The sequence below is a fragment of the Chelonia mydas genome, chromosome 7 (genome assembly GCF_015237465.2).
Source record: "Chelonia mydas isolate rCheMyd1 chromosome 7, rCheMyd1.pri.v2, whole genome shotgun sequence".
Taxonomy (NCBI): domain Eukaryota; kingdom Metazoa; phylum Chordata; order Testudines; family Cheloniidae; genus Chelonia; species Chelonia mydas.
Genome location: NC_057853.1, coordinates 4,668,179 through 4,686,255, shown reverse-complemented (window position 1 = coordinate 4,686,255; position 18,077 = coordinate 4,668,179). Strand labels below are relative to the sequence as shown.

General features: G+C 38.1%; 1 protein-coding gene across 24 annotated transcripts in view; it reads left to right on the top strand.

Moving 5' to 3' along the window:
• CADPS (calcium dependent secretion activator) overlaps nucleotides 1–18,077 on the top strand; it is a 372,276-nt gene that overhangs the window by 233,134 nt on the left and 121,065 nt on the right. For 15 of the 24 annotated variants that reach the window (XM_037904780.2, XM_043551164.1, XM_037904778.2 and 12 more), the window contains exons 10-13: nucleotides 2,956–3,064; nucleotides 4,673–4,885; nucleotides 9,253–9,264; nucleotides 16,464–16,600. In XM_037904780.2, coding sequence (XP_037760708.1) covers nucleotides 2,956–3,064; nucleotides 4,673–4,885; nucleotides 9,253–9,264; nucleotides 16,464–16,600 — 471 coding nt within the window. The remainder of the gene's footprint in view (nucleotides 1–2,955; nucleotides 3,065–4,672; nucleotides 4,886–9,252; nucleotides 9,265–16,463; nucleotides 16,601–18,077) is intronic. The other 9 variants (XM_037904776.2, XM_037904781.2, XM_037904775.2 and 6 more) reach the window with 1 other exon arrangement.

Here is an 18,077-nt window from a genome sequence, read left to right as displayed (position 1 = left end):
AAGGTATATCTGCACTGCATTTGGAGAGGTGATTGCATGTAGACATGTGCCCAAGCTAGCTTTAATCTAGTCAATGCAGTGAAGGCACAGCATCATGGGCTTTAGCGCGGGCTGCACAAGACCACCCAAGTTCCTGGGTACTTGGGCAGCTAGCCTGTGCTGAAGTCCATGACGCTTCGCTGATTGGTGCTCCCTCTAGCTAGATTAAACCTAGCTCGGGTGTGTCTGTACCGTGCTGCAATCACACCTCCAACTGCTACGTAGACAAGCTTTAGGTCTCTGACCTCATCTCTTTTTATGGTATTGCCCCTCTTGTTCCCTGTGTTCTCTGTCAACACTTTTACTTAGACAGCCTCTCAATTACTGTACACCAGGAAACATCCATCAGCTCCCCCAAAGTGACTTTTTCAAACTACTTATTCCATGAAGCTTTTTGTTTTTACTGTGCATTGTACTTACTCATGCCTTTAGACAGTAAACTTTTCAAGGGAGGGACTTATTTCTTGGCACCCTTCGTCTACTGCATAGCCCTTTTCCTGCCATATGACATGTAACCTCTCTCTGATGTAAATTAACCCTATGGTAAGTGCTCAAAAACCTGTTATACCACCAATATAAACCATTAGCTACATTAAAAATTAAAAAAAACAAATAGGAGATGAGTGAAAACCTGTAGACTAAGATTTGGGCTTGAATTTTAAAAATATCTATCTCAATTACAGTACCATAACATGGAAAAATATTTTTTTGGTTATGTCAGGCTGAGAAAAGCAAGGTTATTGGAGTTCAAAGGTAATAAAAAAAAATCTTAATCTTACCAAAATTTCTTGTTAGAGCTCCATCTGTGGTTTGGAACATTCTACTTATCAAGAATAGAGATCATGAAGTATTAAAACATGTAATTTCACTGTTGTTACAAGAAATTTTACCTTGAATCAGTAGAATGGGAGTGGTGATATTATTTATATAATATTGTAAAATTAGAAATACTGACTAAAGTGTGTATATGTGTGTGTGTATATAGTTGATTTGGCTAGTTTCTTATTGGGAATGAAGAATAGTTTCTGTGTCCAAGAACTCTGAGATGCAATATATGTTTAGTAAAGAGAGCCTGAAAATCAGCACCCACTTTCTGGGTTAGAGAAGATATTGTGTACTAGAGAAGCGTTGTTGTCTGTTGCTATAACGGCTGCAGGAAATAAACACAAGTTGTATCGCTAGAGGTTGATGTTAGATTAAAATTGAATCACTCCAAATTTAAATTTTTCTTGAGATCCCTAATTTCAGAAGGGAACTACCTGTAGAGTAATACAATTCTCATTATTGTCATGAAGTAATTGGGAGCTGCCAGTGGTAAACAATCAGTAATAAATTCAGCAGTGCGTCCAGGAGGTGGCAGCATTCTACTACGTGTAAAGTGCAACTGATGGAAAAATAAAAGCAAGAGTGCTCTAAATGCTGTGTTTGAACTGATTGAACTGGCTGAAAAATAATGAACTGATCGAAAAAAATGAACTGATTGAAAAATAAATGCAAGAGTGCTCTAAATGCTGTGTTTGTCGGCACTAAGGTTAATTTTAAATGTATTATTGTTTGTACGGCCTTTTTCATTATTGAATAGCTATGAAGGTTGAGTACATAATTTCAATCAAAGTTCATGCCACGCGCTTATGTCTAGTATGAGTCTGAAAACAAATATATGTTGATTGTTGCTCAGTATTCTTACTGGTGATAGTAAGCATTGCACTTAACAGGTCACAAGTATCTGTCTTTTAATCTTATTCCCACAAATGTGGGGGCTTTAGATTTTTATGAACTGTTCCTGAGAATAAGTTGCCATAATGAAAAATTCTTATGCGTGCATGACCGTACTTAACACAAACCAGTAGAGGGCAGCAGTGTATCGAGCAGTGATTGAGCAGTGATCTAACCTGCTTGCAAGTAGTTTCATGTCTACAGCTTTAAATAAATCGCATTTTATGAGCGATAGATGCCACAAAAATACATGCTGCATGTATATTTATACTACAGCAATGTCTCTGTAGTTTGGAGGCAAATCTCTTAGTTGCTTGGCTGCCGCGAACACTTGCACACAGACCATCTTTCAAGGTGTTTCCGCACTTCCAAAAAATGACAAACATGATCCATTAAGATAAGAGTTTTAAAGAACCACATGAAGTCAAAGTTTCATCCAGAAGTCAACAAAATGTCTAAACTCATAAAATTATGTAAGGAATCCAGGCTCTGACACAACCTTAACAAAGTCATTTGCAATAATTTGACAATAAATTTCCCTGTAAGTTCCTAGCCTAAAGCACAGAGAATCCTTTGCTTTCTAACAGTCTTCTTTCAGACATTCCAGATTTTAAAATGCTAAGTACAAGTTGGGTCTTGATGCAGCCTGATGGCCTCCTAAAGGCAATTTGAGAGCTGACAGAGATCCCGGAAGCTGAAAAGGCTTCCATCAAGAACTTGACATTGAATGTATCGTGTCATACAGATGGTAACTCAGAGGAGTGAGAGCTGCCATTTACAGCACCGATGACAACAACTGCAAAGATCAGTGGGATTTTAAGATTGCTTTAATATGACTGGCACCTAGCAATTTAGCTCACATTGTTTGTGACAGGGTGTCACTCTGGCACTTGTCTGAGATGAATGGTAGAGTTTTTAAAGCATGTAACTTCCTCTTTTGGGGAAATAAAAAAACATATGTATCAATGCAGAGAATTAGGAATCAGCTGTAAAAGAATGTGTAAGAAAATGTTTTGCTAAGCATGTTAAAGTCATAGTCTGGCAACGATCAATAAGAAAATAAAATCTCCTTCTTGATCAGTAAATGAGGATATGCCCTGTGCAAAACTCCAGTTATTGAGCATCATTTGTAAGCATTTACACTTAGAATCTCCCTGTTGTGGTAGCATGGTGCCATCTTAGCTTTGTGGTTTTCTTCAGGTTAGTCAATACACGTTTGCTATGTGCAGTTACCGGGAGAAAAAAGCTGAGCCTCAAGAACTACTGCAACTTGACGGATACACGGTGGACTACACTGACCCACAGCCAGGTATGAGGAAAGGTGACAGGTTTTTGCTAAGAGATGAAGCTTGTCACATTTCTGAAACTGCAAAATATAGCTGCAAAATCAGATCCCTATTTTTCTATCTTTGTGACTGGTTGTCTTATACATACGTTTGTGTTTATACTGATCGTTATCTATTCAAAACTTGAAAACCACACAGCCTCTAAGTTGATTTGGGGAAACCGGCTGAAGATGAAATATTATCAAATTTCTTTCTTAATGGCACAGAGGCTGGCATTTTCACAGGAACCTAAGTGGGTTAGGTACTCCCAGTGAAATCAGTAGGAACTGAGTTTCTAACTGAGCTAGTCTCCTTTGAAAATCCCAGCCTAAATCTTCAGATTATTCTCCATTAACTGACACACACACACACATACACCCCTCCTGTGCCAACCAATGTACCTTTTTTCATTATAAAAAAAATACTTACAAGACCAGAGTATCATTTTCACTGATCAGGCTTTTCCAGGGCCTTTCCTGTACCTGTTTGTATACACAATAGTCCACTTCCTGATCCCTTTTCTCATGTTGAGTAGCACCACACCTTACTGATTTCAGTGGGACTACTTGGCAAGGACAGTGCTACTCAGCATGAGTATCGGGATCTGGTGCTCTGTGATGAGTTGTGGCACTGTATTCCAATGTGAGCAGATCGGATATGCTACTTTGGGCTGTTGGAAGCTCAGTTGTTCTCCAAAGATGACCAGCTCAGCTTTATGAAGAACCAGGAAGGACCACACCACTCTAAGTGTGAAATCATGGCTACAGCAGTGTCAGTAAAACTCCCATTGGATTAAATGGGTCTGGGATTGTCCAGATCGAGATTACTGTAGACAGAGGACTGCATGTATTCGTCCCTCCTAAATGGGCTTCAGCAAGTAGCCAGAAAATAGATGCCAAGGGTCTGATTCTGTTACTCCAGGTTTACACTGTTGTAACTGAGGTCAGAACCTGGCCCCAAATTAGGGAGCGAGAAAGAAACAAACATTCACCCCCTGGAAAAGAGAAATGAATGAAGCCCTGTCCCCACCCCGAGTCTCATTTCGAAGATGAGAATTGGTAGTGGGTTCTATTTAAGGGCTCGACAGTTCACGGGAGTTTTGCTTGAAAAAAGACTACAGCACCTGGCCCAAACAGCTGGGGTCAAGAGAAGGGCTGGTAAATGTTACATATAACTGACATCTAGCTTCTGTAAAAACAATCTAATGCTCCATTTTAATGTTAAGATCAAACAGTTTGAAAAGTTTCTTAAACCCTTTGACACACATTGTGCTCCCAGCAACACCAATGCAACTTGTTGACTCTACAGTCCATCGAGGTCTACTGGAGTAACTGAGCGCAGCTGATACACACACACATGGACATAGATATCCAATGTGTCACCTAGGGAGGTGCTGAATTCTCCGTCACTGGCCGTCTTTACATCAAGATTGGACGTTACTTTTTAAAAGGAATGTTTTAGCTCAGTGGGCTGAAAGCAGGAATCACTGGGTGAAATTCTACACCCCGTGTTATGCAGGAGGATCTGTTCTGCTGTTAAGCTCTGTGAATCTGTGTTACCATGTTAAAATATTTTGTTTTTTCTCCTGCCAGGTTTGGAGGGTGGCAGAACATTTTTCAATGCAGTGAAAGAAGGAGACACAGTGATTTTCGCAAGCGATGATGAACAGGACCGTATCCTGTGGGTCCAAGCCATGTACCGGGCCACCGGCCAGTCCCACAAACCTGTGCCACCGACCCAAGTTCAAAAGCTTAATGCTAAGGGAGGAAATGTGCCCCAGCTAGATGCCCCAATCTCTCAATTTTGTAAGTAAATAAAGTTCTTCTAGACAGCAGAAGTCTCTGATGGAAAGAGTTTCTGCACTGATGTGAATAAATATTCGGACGCAAAATTCCAACTTTTTGAAATTTTTTTTGTGATTTCTAAGCTGCTTTTACATCAGTGAATTCATATCCAGTTAACCTTGTGTTTGACCCACAATCAAACCCAAGAAACAAATTATGTGGGGAAATGGTAAAACGAGTATCTTAAAGTGCAATACTTGATAGAAGAGAGATTCTGGGAGAAACATTTTCAATAGGGCTAAAGCCCAATCTCCTCTTTTACGGGAATGCTTTTCCCATCCACGAGAAGAAAGTCACAGGTCCAGATCAGCAAACTTGATTTGCACCTGAGGTCGGGTACCTAGAGGTGCAAGTGCCCAGATTTACACCCACAATTCAATTGCACATTCAAAAACATAGGTACAAATTGTGAAGGTGGAAAACACACCCACAAAAGGAGGCTCCCTGTTGAAAACTTAAATTATGGGAAAGCATATGGCATTTTTAATAGGTTGCTTTTACAGATCTGGTAGATGTGAATTTTCATCTTATAACTCTTGATTATCTGCACACGCTGTGTGTTTGTTCATAGTTTGCTTAATTTTATATTTAGCATGATTCTTTTTATCTTCTCACTATGATTTGATTTTAAACTAAACAAAAATTCCATTATTTAAACAATCATAAGAAGCCAACACAAGTCAAAAAAGATGAATGAGGTGGATATTTTTTTGGGAACAGATCTTAGTAACACCTTTCACAGCTCTTAATTGTGGACGTGTATCTCGCTTTAACTTCAACAAGAATTATTCATGTGCATCAAGAAGAGACTGAAACCATTAGGTAAAATAAGGAAAAGACCATAAATTCCTTAGGAAATTCTTCTAATTAAATCAACTTTACATTTAAAATTGCAGAGCCATTAAAATAGTATCCATAGAACTGTAATTGTTTCGAATATTTTGGCATGATCAAGGAATTTAGAACTATATGAAAAATATGGTGAAATCTATTTAGGGTTAAGATAATTTGGGCTTTTTTTAAAAAAATCAGGATTTAATATACTAGTCTCAGGATATAGAAAAAGTATATTTCCAGTCCCCACAGAATACAGTTGTGGGACATGTAGGACATGTGGGCTATTGGACCTCTTTTACTATGCTTCATATGCTTGCATATTTTGGACTCTTCTCTGCACCGCATAGCTTGTGTCCCCTTACAACAAGAATGAGAACGTAGCATGGTACACCTTGGTGAATGCATATTAAGTGTTTTCCTTTCTGTGGTCCTGCTCCTGACCTTACAGAGTCAAAATTCCCATTGACCTGCGGGGTCATTGACTTAACTTAAGGACTGAAGGATTGGACCCTAGAATGGCATGGGGCCATGAAAGAGAGTATAGATAACTGGCTAAAAGGAGCATCTTACATGGTGGGAGATTTAACCCACACGGCTAGTGCCTATTCAATAGATCTGTCTGGGGCATGGTGATCTTGGTGCAATCACAAGGATCATATTTTCACCCACTCAAATTGTTTGTCAAAAGGTTTTTCAAAATCCCGTCCTCCTTGCATCCGTTTGTGAGGCAACACTTTGTTGGTCGGTAGCTATTTTCGTAAGTGTCAAGTATCTGCAGCAAGGAAGAGGGATGAAGCAAGGAGCTGAGTGTGGCTCCCTTATGCTAGGGCTGGTTCAGTGCCAGGTCTGGCACATTATAGGGCAGCCTCAGAGCTACTAGCTGGTAACATCCTGTAAGGGGCTGCCTGTTAGCATGATTGCGATAGACTGGCAGCACTCTGGACACACCCCTTTTCTTCCCAACGTAACCCTATCCCAGACCTGGCATAAGAGCTGGCTATGCCAGCCGAGGAGTCTTTTGGGGGGAGGGAATCTGGGGGAGGGAATCTGGCCCATGTCTTTGCAGGTCCCCGTTCTCACACACACACATTTATCCTTGACAGATGTACACTAATCAGAGGCATTTGCAGTAGGCCTTTCCCACAACCTTACAGGGACTGAAGACAAAGACTATCAAGTGGTGTAACTAAGAGCCACACTCTGCCCATGGTCAGGGCCCGCATCCTGTCCTGTGTGACCTCAGCATGCGCAACCAAGGGGCTGAGTAAGCAGTACTGTACCCACTGTACTTACAGGTAAACTGAGATGGAGAGAGGTTCAGCGATTTGCCTGTGACTGAGTGGCAGGGTCAGGAACAGAACACAGGAGTCCTAGCTTCTTCTAACCATTACACAACCCTCCATCAAAGACTTGGGCCGCGCCCCTTTATTCTCCCATGCTCCGTATATTCCTGTATACTATCCATACATAAAGCTGTAGAAACTGCACAAGTCTGAACTTGCACTTTCCTTCTCATTCTTCCACCGAGGCTGGGTTCTCTCCTCCCCCTCCCACCTCAAGAAGCCAGGATCTTAAACCCCTAAACTCATCCTCTGTGATCAAGTAGAGTAAAGAGCAAGGCGTGCAGAGCCCTCTGTTCTTCTCAGGTCCTTGGTCCATCCTCACCAGCTTAGAACCGGAAGCCTTTGGCCTCTAAGCTACCACCAAGACTCATTAGCAGAATGGTTTCCACACAACTTTTGCTGTTACTGGAGCCCCTTACTGCTAAAGTAGCTAAAAATCTCATCAAGGGGGTCATTCCAAAGTGCAGAGTCCGGAACCCAGACAAACTTCTGCTTATTTCTTCCACGGTATCTAGATGAACGGGTCCTCCTACACAAGTGACTGGGGGAAAGAGGAAAACATGCCAGAGCCCAGATTCATCCACGCATTTCAGAGGCTCTCTGCCGATGGCAGCAGTAAGGAACTAGGACCAATAGCTTATATTTGTATGCCTGTATATTAGTGTATGTTCTGTGGACAGAATACTGTGCTCGTTTAAAAGATCATTGGGTAGTAAAATACATGCAGCTTAAGTCATAAAAAGCAGAAGAGAGTCCTTCATGCACACATGATGTTCATACAGTCAAGTGTTTTGATTATAGATAGAGATCTGGATTAAATCTTTTAAATTCTAACAAATTAAGTATTGCATTTTAAAAGGGGTTTTGGTTTGCTGGGGGTGGGTTGTTTTATTTGTTTTGTTGCCTGCAGAAAGGTAAGGACTATTGTTAAGCACTGTATTCTTGTGCATTTAACTATATACCTTGCAGATCTTAGTTTTTCTTGCTTATTATAGTGTAAAGGTCTTGGCAAACGAAGCACTTGCAAGAAAGTAAATGTTAAAGCCGTTTCTCTATAAGTTGTTTTGTTATTCCTTTCATGGACAGAGTAAGCTGCTTAAAGATGGTAAAACTGTTTTCTGTTATACACACACACGCACACACAAATCCAACACTCCAGTCTTGTTATGTAGCTGTCTGTTAAACAGAAACTTGAGAACAACACATTTTGCAGTGGGGAAACTTGGGAGTAATACTGAATTCATTTGGTTCCCACCTAATTTGACTTAGCAAATATAAACTTTATGCATTACTCAACTTGTCTTCTAACTGGCTAGCAACACTTGACTTTGAAATAAACAAACAGCTCTAAGCAAGGGGGGAGTGTATTTTTTGTGCAATTTAAATATTGGAAAAAAATAGATCCTGCTATTCATTAATTTGTGTATGACTCTACAATCCCTTTTACGTGGGTGAAACTGCACCTGTGAGACTGAGAATTTCTGCTTTTTTTATTGTTGTTTTGCTACAATTTAGAAGAATAAAATACACTAACACAAAGCTCTACTTGTTCTCAAATATTTGCATTTATAAGAGAAAAATCCCAAAGCCGTGCTTGTTTACTGTTGAAATGATGTACAGTACTGTAGTTAATAATGCTGCCAAGATATATTACACCCTTTGGCAATATATTAAGCTTCATAAAAGTGGTCACTTGTATGGGAGTACCAATCTTTGTCCATTCTATGTCAGTAGTACATTAAACCCCCCAAAAATCATACTCAGCTTTCATTTTTTGAAAAAAATTTCTTTTAAACGTTAAAGATTGGTCAGTAATTGTTTTACATACCACTTGTGATTATACTTCATTTTTAATGTGTGTTATATTTAATGGCTGTTAACCACATCATATACCAAGAGTTGGCTGTTTTGAGATTGTAATTATTTGTTCCAACATAATAAATGGCTAGGTTTATTGAGCTTCATAAGAAATTTTCAGCTGTAAGTGTCGTTGTTCTTTTTGGGGATTTTTTTAAAGTTTTCTTTTTCATTCTTTGCTTGAACCCAAGTACTTTAGCGCTAGGTTAGGGTTCCTGTCTGCTTTCCTGAGCCTTGTTGCTAGTCTTTATGTTATTCTGGTTTGTTCCTTCTTACCCTGCTAACTTCTAGCTGGACTCAAGGGTAAGTGCTTCCCTGTAGCTAGCACAGCTCAGATAATCAGACTAGATTATCTGACATATGCAATGTGCTTATTTTTCACTTAAATCTTTCTCATGTTTAGATTTTGTAGTAAAACTTTCCATGTTATTTTCCTGAATTTAGGTTTGAAATGTAAGTTTCCATACTGAAATTAGGATGCATGTGATGTTTGCATAATTGCCTTCTCTCCCTGGCTTTCACATTGGCATCAAGTGATCCTCTTAGTAAAGCCAATCATTAACATTTCCTATTTTTCATTCCAAGACGTAAATATTAATTAACATCACAATAAATCTGTAAATAATGCCTTTTTTTGTTTCATGGAATTTACATCTAGTTGACTGCTTAATGCCTGAAAACAGATCATTTTGCACTCTATCATTTTTTTCCGTTCCAATTATTAGCATGGTGTAGTGCACCAGCAGTGTGGGGGTAACCATGGACACCTCAAAGAATAGAAAGGTAGGGTAGTAAACCTGAAGAGGCCTAACTGAGCAAGACAAGGTGTGCTTCAAAGAAACAAATCTCAAAACAGAAAGACATTCCTTGCACATCCAAGCATGAGTCTTCATGGCTTGACAGTTTCTGATCATGTAAAATCAAGAGTGGGTTATTCTGAAAGCAAACTGTAGCTCTTTGTTTACTCTAGATATTTCCAGACAGGAAAGACAATCCACTATGAGTTAAAATAGTTTAGTCACAGTAGAGACTCTTCCTATTCCCAAAAACAAATATACATGAATGTTTAGCATGTTGTCTCAAATGTCATTCTTCTATCAAAGAAATGCTTTTTTAAATATAATAAATTAAGAAAATTGCTATAAGAGCTTTTTATCCTCTTTTTGTTATTTTCCTATAAAGATACTTATTTAAACAGAAAGATAATAGTTTAAACTTGTGGAATACAAATGTTTTCCTCAGTTATTTGTTCAATCTTAAATAAAATATACACTGTACTAATTCTTTATTCATGTTTAAAATGCTGTTCCTCAAACACATGGTGAGTGCACACTTTACTTAAGAGGGAGTAGAAGCTGTTGGTTATGAGAGCTGGCAAATATGTATTTGGAGTATTCTGAATGCAATTATGAGAAGGAGCAGGTGGTATCTACCCTCCTGAGCATTAAACAATACTCCTTTTTTTTTTTCTTGCATAAATGTACCCCCAGGTTGCAGGCAGAATTTCTTTACCCCTTCTTACCCCTTTACTACTTTTTCTTTTCCTTTGTCTTTTAACATTTTTTGGATGTCTGATGAGGATTCTGATCCAACTTTGCCACACAATGTTGACTTGGTAGAAATTAAGGATTTCAACACTTTTTAAAGAAAGAAAGAAAGAAAGAATGTATGAATTTGGGTCTGATGTGCTTTAATTGCTTTTTTTATATATATATATATAAAATAAATTTTATATATATCATGAGAACACTGTGTCTTCTTGTATTGTCAACTTGCAGATGCTACATTGCAGGAATGCAGTATTAAAATATTAATTCACTTCTCACATAACTTGCATGAATTTAAAATAGACTATAAATCACTTTTTTGTGCTTTAAAAAGCATGAGTGACTTATTAAAAACAGTTGAATATTTCCCCATAATTAAATTCAAAATATTTTTAAAACAGTTAAAAAAAACATATTTTATCCTAGAATTAGCTTTTCTCTAAAATCTAATTTTTACTTATTTTGTGAACCACTTGGTTTTATCACATATTATAAACTGTAATTCGCTTAACTACTGAACCTTGGATAACTTAGATTTCATTTCAAGATGTAGTATAATTAATAATTAACAGTAAAATGCTTTACTCACTATTAAATCTTTAAAATGAAGTTTTAAAATATGTTTTCATATCCAGTAGAGGGAAAAGTAAAACCAAGTAAGGAAAAGTGTGACAGAATATTCTCATTATTTAAAACAGCAGGAACAATACTGAAAATGAGCTCTTGTAACTTCGGGCTTGAAGGTAACTTTATTCACCTGAGTAGTCCCATTGCTCTCGATGGGTTAGGTGAGTAAAGCTACATGCATAAGTGTTTGCAGAGAGGGGCATAATCATGGTAAAATTTGAAATATTAATTGGATTGACTTTTGATCAGTGGCAACGTTATATCATACATAAAGAGGAAGGGACACAAAAAGCATTGCCAGAAATTCAGTAAGAAACAACAATATGGTGCTTTAAGTCCTATTTTATTTATTTATTTATTTATTTATTTTGACTAGAACACTAGCAGCGTGAGCTCATGTTTTCAGTTCTACAGATTCAAGCAAAACTCAGTTCCTAGGCACTTTCTTTTGGTGTTTTGTTAACAAGTAGTCATTCTGCGAGTCTCTGTAAGTTCTGTTTAATCTATGAGACCATGGAGAAATTTAGCTGTTCCTCAAAGCATGCAGTCAACTGTGTGGCACAACACAATGGGCAGGGAGTTCGCCTGCAGTTCTGCTTGCCCTCTCTCCCACTGTTGTGCATAGCTGAAGAAGAGTTAAGTTACTGAAAAACTTAGCGTTGTAGTCTGACCATGCCAATAAAGACTCTTCTAGAAATATCTGTAAATGAATAGCTGCCATCAATCATTGTCATTCCTTTATTTCATGTCTCCTGATGAGGTTGACTAGTGTCATTGTTTGTTACCGTCCAAACCACATCTTCATTCTTGTAATGTCAAGCAGATATGACAAGTACACATTTTCCAGATGAGTAAGATACAAAGTCACCTTTTAATTTACAGTTTTATAAACAAATGTGTTGTAAAATTTACTGGATGTTCAGTTGCCCTTGGTACTCAAACAAAGTCACTCATTACTGAAAATAAATAATTTGGAGTCAGAAATTCTTACAATAAAATGGCTACCCATAGCCTTTTATAACAAGAATTCTTTTATGGAGCTTGTCCCCAGTTGTGAACTGCAGCAGTCTTAACAGAATCTGCCTAAATTCTTACTGTAGCAAAAGACACCAGGGGGAAAAAAAAACCACAAAACAAAAACACAAATAGCAAGAAAGAGATGTTTGACCTTTTTGTCTGTTGCTTTCAATTGACTGTCGTAAATAACAGAAGGACTGCCCTAATAGAACAGAGTGGTGGGGCATTTTTTTCCTTTTTTTTTTTTAATATATCTATGTCTTACTAACATTGACAGATTTTTAAGACTGTGACTTCAAACATATATACAAAATATGTGTTTGACAGAGAATCACAGTAAGGATAGCTAAGGCAGACAAGATAGACATGCCGGTTTTTTGTAATGCTACAAGTAGAATAAAATAAAATTGCAATAAGAGAAATGTATTAAGAAGGGCAATCATGTAAATTTCAGAGTTTAGCGTTAAAGGCAACAGCATATAGTTTTCAAGAAAGAAGGTTAATAGAGTTTGTGATGCCAGTATAACTTTACTCAATCTAAGATGTAAAACAACTTTTTTTGGCCTGTAGCATAATTTTGTCTTGGGGCCTTGAATAAAGGAGTGCCAACTAACTTGGCAAAGCACCTTGGAAAGGGATTGTAAATTACAGAAACAGCACATAACACTCTCTCTTTCTTTTTATTTAATTATCATTGTTATAAGAACAGATTAGAGTCATAAGGCCAAACAACTGATTTATTAAAAGTGTCTACAAATTATATGTACAATTTGGGTGTGAGTTTGACCCATCTACCTTTATTTTGTAATTTGCTTAAAAGCACGTTCAAATGGTACAAACTGTTTATTTGGAAAGATGACTGTTTTATATAAAAAAAAATCATTATTTTACATGAAGATGTAGTTGTTACTTTAAAATCTTGAATGCCTGTCTGAGGCGGTTGGGGCAATGTATTTATGCTTTGCTTTTTCCTAGATAGGCAAATGTTTTTGGTATAATTGGCTTCTAAAATTCAGTTTTAGGAATAATTTTTTTAAAAAATCAAGATACAAAAACAAATTGCAGATTGAGTGGTGCATTTATTTTATAATATAAAATAATTCAGTAAGCGAAGGCAAGCTTAGTGCAGGGTTGTAATTATTTTATCTACTGAGACATATCCTAAATGGTCCAGAGAATTCTGAGCAGCTAGACCAGTGCAATATTTTTATTTAAGTTAAATATGTGTGTGTGTAACATGCAGTGGAATCATTTTCCAAAGACATCTCCAATTCAAATCCCATTTGATTTTCATGAAAGACCTCCTCTTGAAAACATAATTTCCTCATTTCTGAATTTAGATCCAAGATGGTAGTTTGTGTGCACCTAACTCTGCAGTCCTACTACACAAAACAACTACAGTACATGATGAGTGGTTTTGTGGAGATGAGAGCTGCAGCACTGAGCCATGATGAGGACTGCTGTCGTGAAGCTTACTTTCTGTGCCAGAAATGGTCACATTTTAAATAATTTTAGTGAGCAGAACTCATGCAAATTGCCCTTCTTTGGAATACATCTTGGTCAGTCAAGCTCATAAAATACCATGTACGGTAACTGTCTCTTCATGCGGTCATTTTGAGCCAGTGAGATCTTTGGGGTAAGAGAGTGGATTTCAAGTGGGTACATACTTGGGAGCTGGGTAAGGCATTGCTTTGCAAAGACTAGTTAAAGTAAAACTGTCTTTGCGTTCAATTTACCACAGTGCAGTGGACTTTGGCAAGAGCCTACGGATCACTTAACTTCATGGGCTGTGCCTAGGGACCTGTATGGGTCCTCTGCTGTCGGGTGTAGGTTGCTTATAAACTTATATTTGATCAGAGAGGTCTCAAAAATCATGAGCAGATCCTTAGCTCCGTTGAAGTCGGTTAAACTATGAGATTAACACAATCTGAGGATCTGCCCCATGTCCCCTTCATGAACAGAAATTGAAGGGTATCCCAGATGAGTGTGAAAGGGAGAAAGTAGCAGTAATTTATAGTTAAATATTTTCTAACAGATCAGTTTAAAGAGGTTCAACAAAAAAAGAGGGAAATGGCCCTTAAAACTTCCAGTTGGGTTACTCAAGGCTGAGAAAGTATCCTCTTTGCTGAACAACAAGATTGACAGTGCACTCTGGCTCATAATTGAAAAGTAATAAAATATCTGAGCAGAACTGGCAAATTAAGGCCTCCAGCCAGTTTGTCAGCTTGCAGTCTACTCTAGGGAATTTGAGAGCAGCAATCTATTAAAAAAAAGCCTTAATATATCTGTTAAAATTGTAAAGCTATTTTATGGGCACTAGAATGTGGAATTGAAAACAGCAGATACAAAACCTTTAGTAGTGTATTCATATTAATCAAATCGATCTTGGCCCAGAGGGACAGAGAGGATGGGGCATAATCTGTCAAAATAGATAGAAACCAGCCTACTGGTGTGTTGATAGTGTGCTACAATGAGAGACCCAAGCTTGGGGTGCACTTTAGATCCTATGCCATAGGCTGGTGGAGACTAAATGTGTCATGGAGGTGATGCGCTAATTCTCCGTGTTGGGGAGGCTGCCCCACCCCTCAGAGCCAACACAGACACACACACTAGCTAATTCATAGGCAGCATCAACTCTAAATGGACCTGCTGTTTCATCTCCATGCTGGATGCATGGCGTCACAGAGAGGGGGAAAACCAGTTGGGGGGTAAGGTAAGAGGCAGATGGCAAATGGGAATCTTTATGTTGAACAAAATAGAAAAAATTAGCCCCAGTACTGTAGAATACGTTCTAAACCACAATGGCTGTTCAGCAGATTTCTAATCAAAATGGTTACAAGCTCCTGCTGAATTAAGTATTGCTCACAGTTAATTGAAATGTTACGTTTTGAATCGATGTTGTCATTCTGATGGGCAATGCTATCAAGATATTTAACTGCAGAATATCGAGAAAAACTTAGACAGTGCCTTCTATAATAGATGTAATATCTATGGGTTTAGACATTCCCAAGACATCTTGTAAAATGACACCATCTTTCATAGGTTAATTTTAAATATTTAATTAATCTTATATTTAACTGAATACTTTGCTTCCATTTAAGTCTTACTTTTGTTTTTTTTTAAGTTGCATATTTTTGTGTTTTATAGGAAAGGGTTAGTTTGCTTTAGAAACAAATATAAATACCAAATTATTATTAAGAAACACTAAATTTTAATTTACTGTGGTTTTGTGCTCTTTCAGCCTCCGTAATTGTTTCAAGACCACACAGTTCCCCTAGGACTTGTAAACAGAGTGAGATTTAAACCCTGCTCTATTTGTGAGGGATTTGGCGAGAACCCATGTAGCAGGAAACTTGAGTAAATGCAAAAGGAGCGTGAAAAGTGTCTTTTAATTCAGTCGTTCCCCATAGAACAAAGCTACTGCCTAGGCATCCCTTCTTGGCCACACCTACACTGAATATTTTGTCTTGTTTCCACTGGTGAATTTACTATAATTTTAGTTATATATGTTGAGATTAATTAGTTAGCCCCTAGGAGTTTGTGCCGATAGACGTCACCCACATCAGAGAAGTGTGAAGACGTTGAGGCTATTAATTCACAAAAGATGGCAGCTCATAATCCTAGCAGAGTGAATTCTGTCTGTCTGTTGAAATGGCTAACTGAATCTGCACGCTATCAGGCTACTTCCTCCGTGACAACAAACTACATCTCAATTTAACTTATCAGCAATGCTTAAATGAGCATCTTTTTATTTCATTGAGGTAGCATTTAAAAACTGTTGTAAAAAAATCTGAGATTGGGAGAGACAAATATTGGCATTTTGATGCAAAAATTATAGATGGTTTTATATCTAGAAAGCCTAGTAAATTTAGAGAAATTGCTACAGACATAACTTTACTAGAATGGCAGAATCTATTATATAATTAATCTCAAATAACTAAATAGGAGTTAATTTACTTTTGCAAGCCAAAAATCTGTTAGCTTATTGTGTTTTGTACGATACAGAATAAGTTATTGGGTTTGTGTTCTGTTTTTAAATACAGAATAAATGCACTATAATGAGCAGTTGACAAGATGTTAATTCTAAAAGCTTTGGCCTGAATGCAATAAGATAGTCAAAATGTGATGCAAGTTGACAATGGGAGGTGAAGAATATATTTTTGGGAAATAAAAATTAATGGCAATATAGGGGAAGAGAATTATTTAGTTTTCATGCTTCATGGTGTATATTTTTCTCTCTCGTGTATATGTCAAATAAAATGTGCTATATTTCTCTAAATTGTGTCTTTCTCTATATGTATAAATGAACAGATGCAGATAGAGCTCAAAAGCATGGCATGGATGAATTTATCTCTTCCAACCCCTGTAACTTTGACCACGCTTCACTCTTTGAGATGGTTCAGCGCCTCACTTTGGACCACAGACTTAATGATTCGTATTCTTGTCTGGCAAGTATATTCTTTGGTCTATAGTGATATAAACACCAGGAAAGAAAGTCAGAGCTAGTGCAAGTGGGTGCTGCTCCCATGTTGTCTGAGGAGTTGTCCCTGCTTTTGCCAGCTCTGAATTTGGTCCCCCAAAGGTATTTGTTTTTAAGAGGCAATAACTTACTGTTCTACTGCAGTAGCGATTTTGTGTTATAATTTATATTCACACTTTTTATAACGTTAGCTCCTGCAAAGGCAAACTCACAGCTGGGGAAATATTGTAGACTGCCGCAATGATATTTTGCAGTTTGCACCATTGCCCTACAAAATTTTACAGATGACGGTACAGGAGAAAAATCAATAGGTATGGTCCCATCCCCCTTGTCAGTGGAGTTACACCAGAATACATGTGCCCCAGTATTTGTATGTACTTATGAGTCGGGTTCTAAGCAGCTAACAGTTTGCTCTGTCTGAGAAGTTACCAAATGTTGGGCATGATCCTGTAATCTATATTCATTCAGGAGTCCTATTGTCGGGATCACTCACATGAGAAAGGATTGCAGGATCTGGTACCACTGATTAAACAGAAAAAAATATTAAGATTGTCCAAATATGACTTGTCGTCTTTGTTATTTGGCTGCACAGCACTCAGCCCAATGGGCCCCTGATCTTTGATTGCAGTTCCTTGGTTCTACGATAATACAAATAAATACTAATGTACAGGAGTTGTACAGTGGATTTCTAGAATGAACAGTAACTTACAGTGTTTGAAATGCTAGAAGAGCCAGAGCCCTTAGAAGTCAGTGGGAGCCTTTCCATAGGCTTGAGTGGTCTTTGTATCAGGCCCGATATGCAGATGGCATTCTAGAGGGGTTAGATCCTGATCCCACCTGAGTGCACCCTATGCCAAGCAGCAGGAAAAGTTGGGTCTCCCATTACAAATGATGCACGGAAGTCTCAGTAGAAGAGTTAACTCTTCATGTAGATGGAATGTTTGGTGTGCCAAAAATCTTCACCTTCTACCAAGGGCATGAGCTCTGAAATTGAGCTTGTATTGTACTTTCTTGTATTGGAAGCAAGTGATACTCCTGTAAACCACCCAGAGGTTGTCATTAGGATTAAACATATTTTTTTCATCTAGCCAGTACCTCTACACTACAGGGCTCTCTTGTATTTTGTCAGTGACCTATACCCATCTTACCGCATCCAGGAACTCCTCTTCTGCAATGGACTAAGGGGATGGTAGATAGACTCACAGCTGAAAGAGAAGCATAGAAGCCATTACTGACAATGTCTCTCTTCAAGAGGAAAGCTGCCAGCCACACGTATTATTAAAGAGGTGTCTGGGCCCTTGCTTAAGAAGCCACTAGAGCGATGGGGCTCATATAAGCACCAAGGCACATGGATCTTTGGAGCTTAGTCTCATCATTTACCATCCTGTCTCAAACCTCCCTGTTTTAAGGAATGTGGTGATGGACCCTTTCTGACCACACTTGGA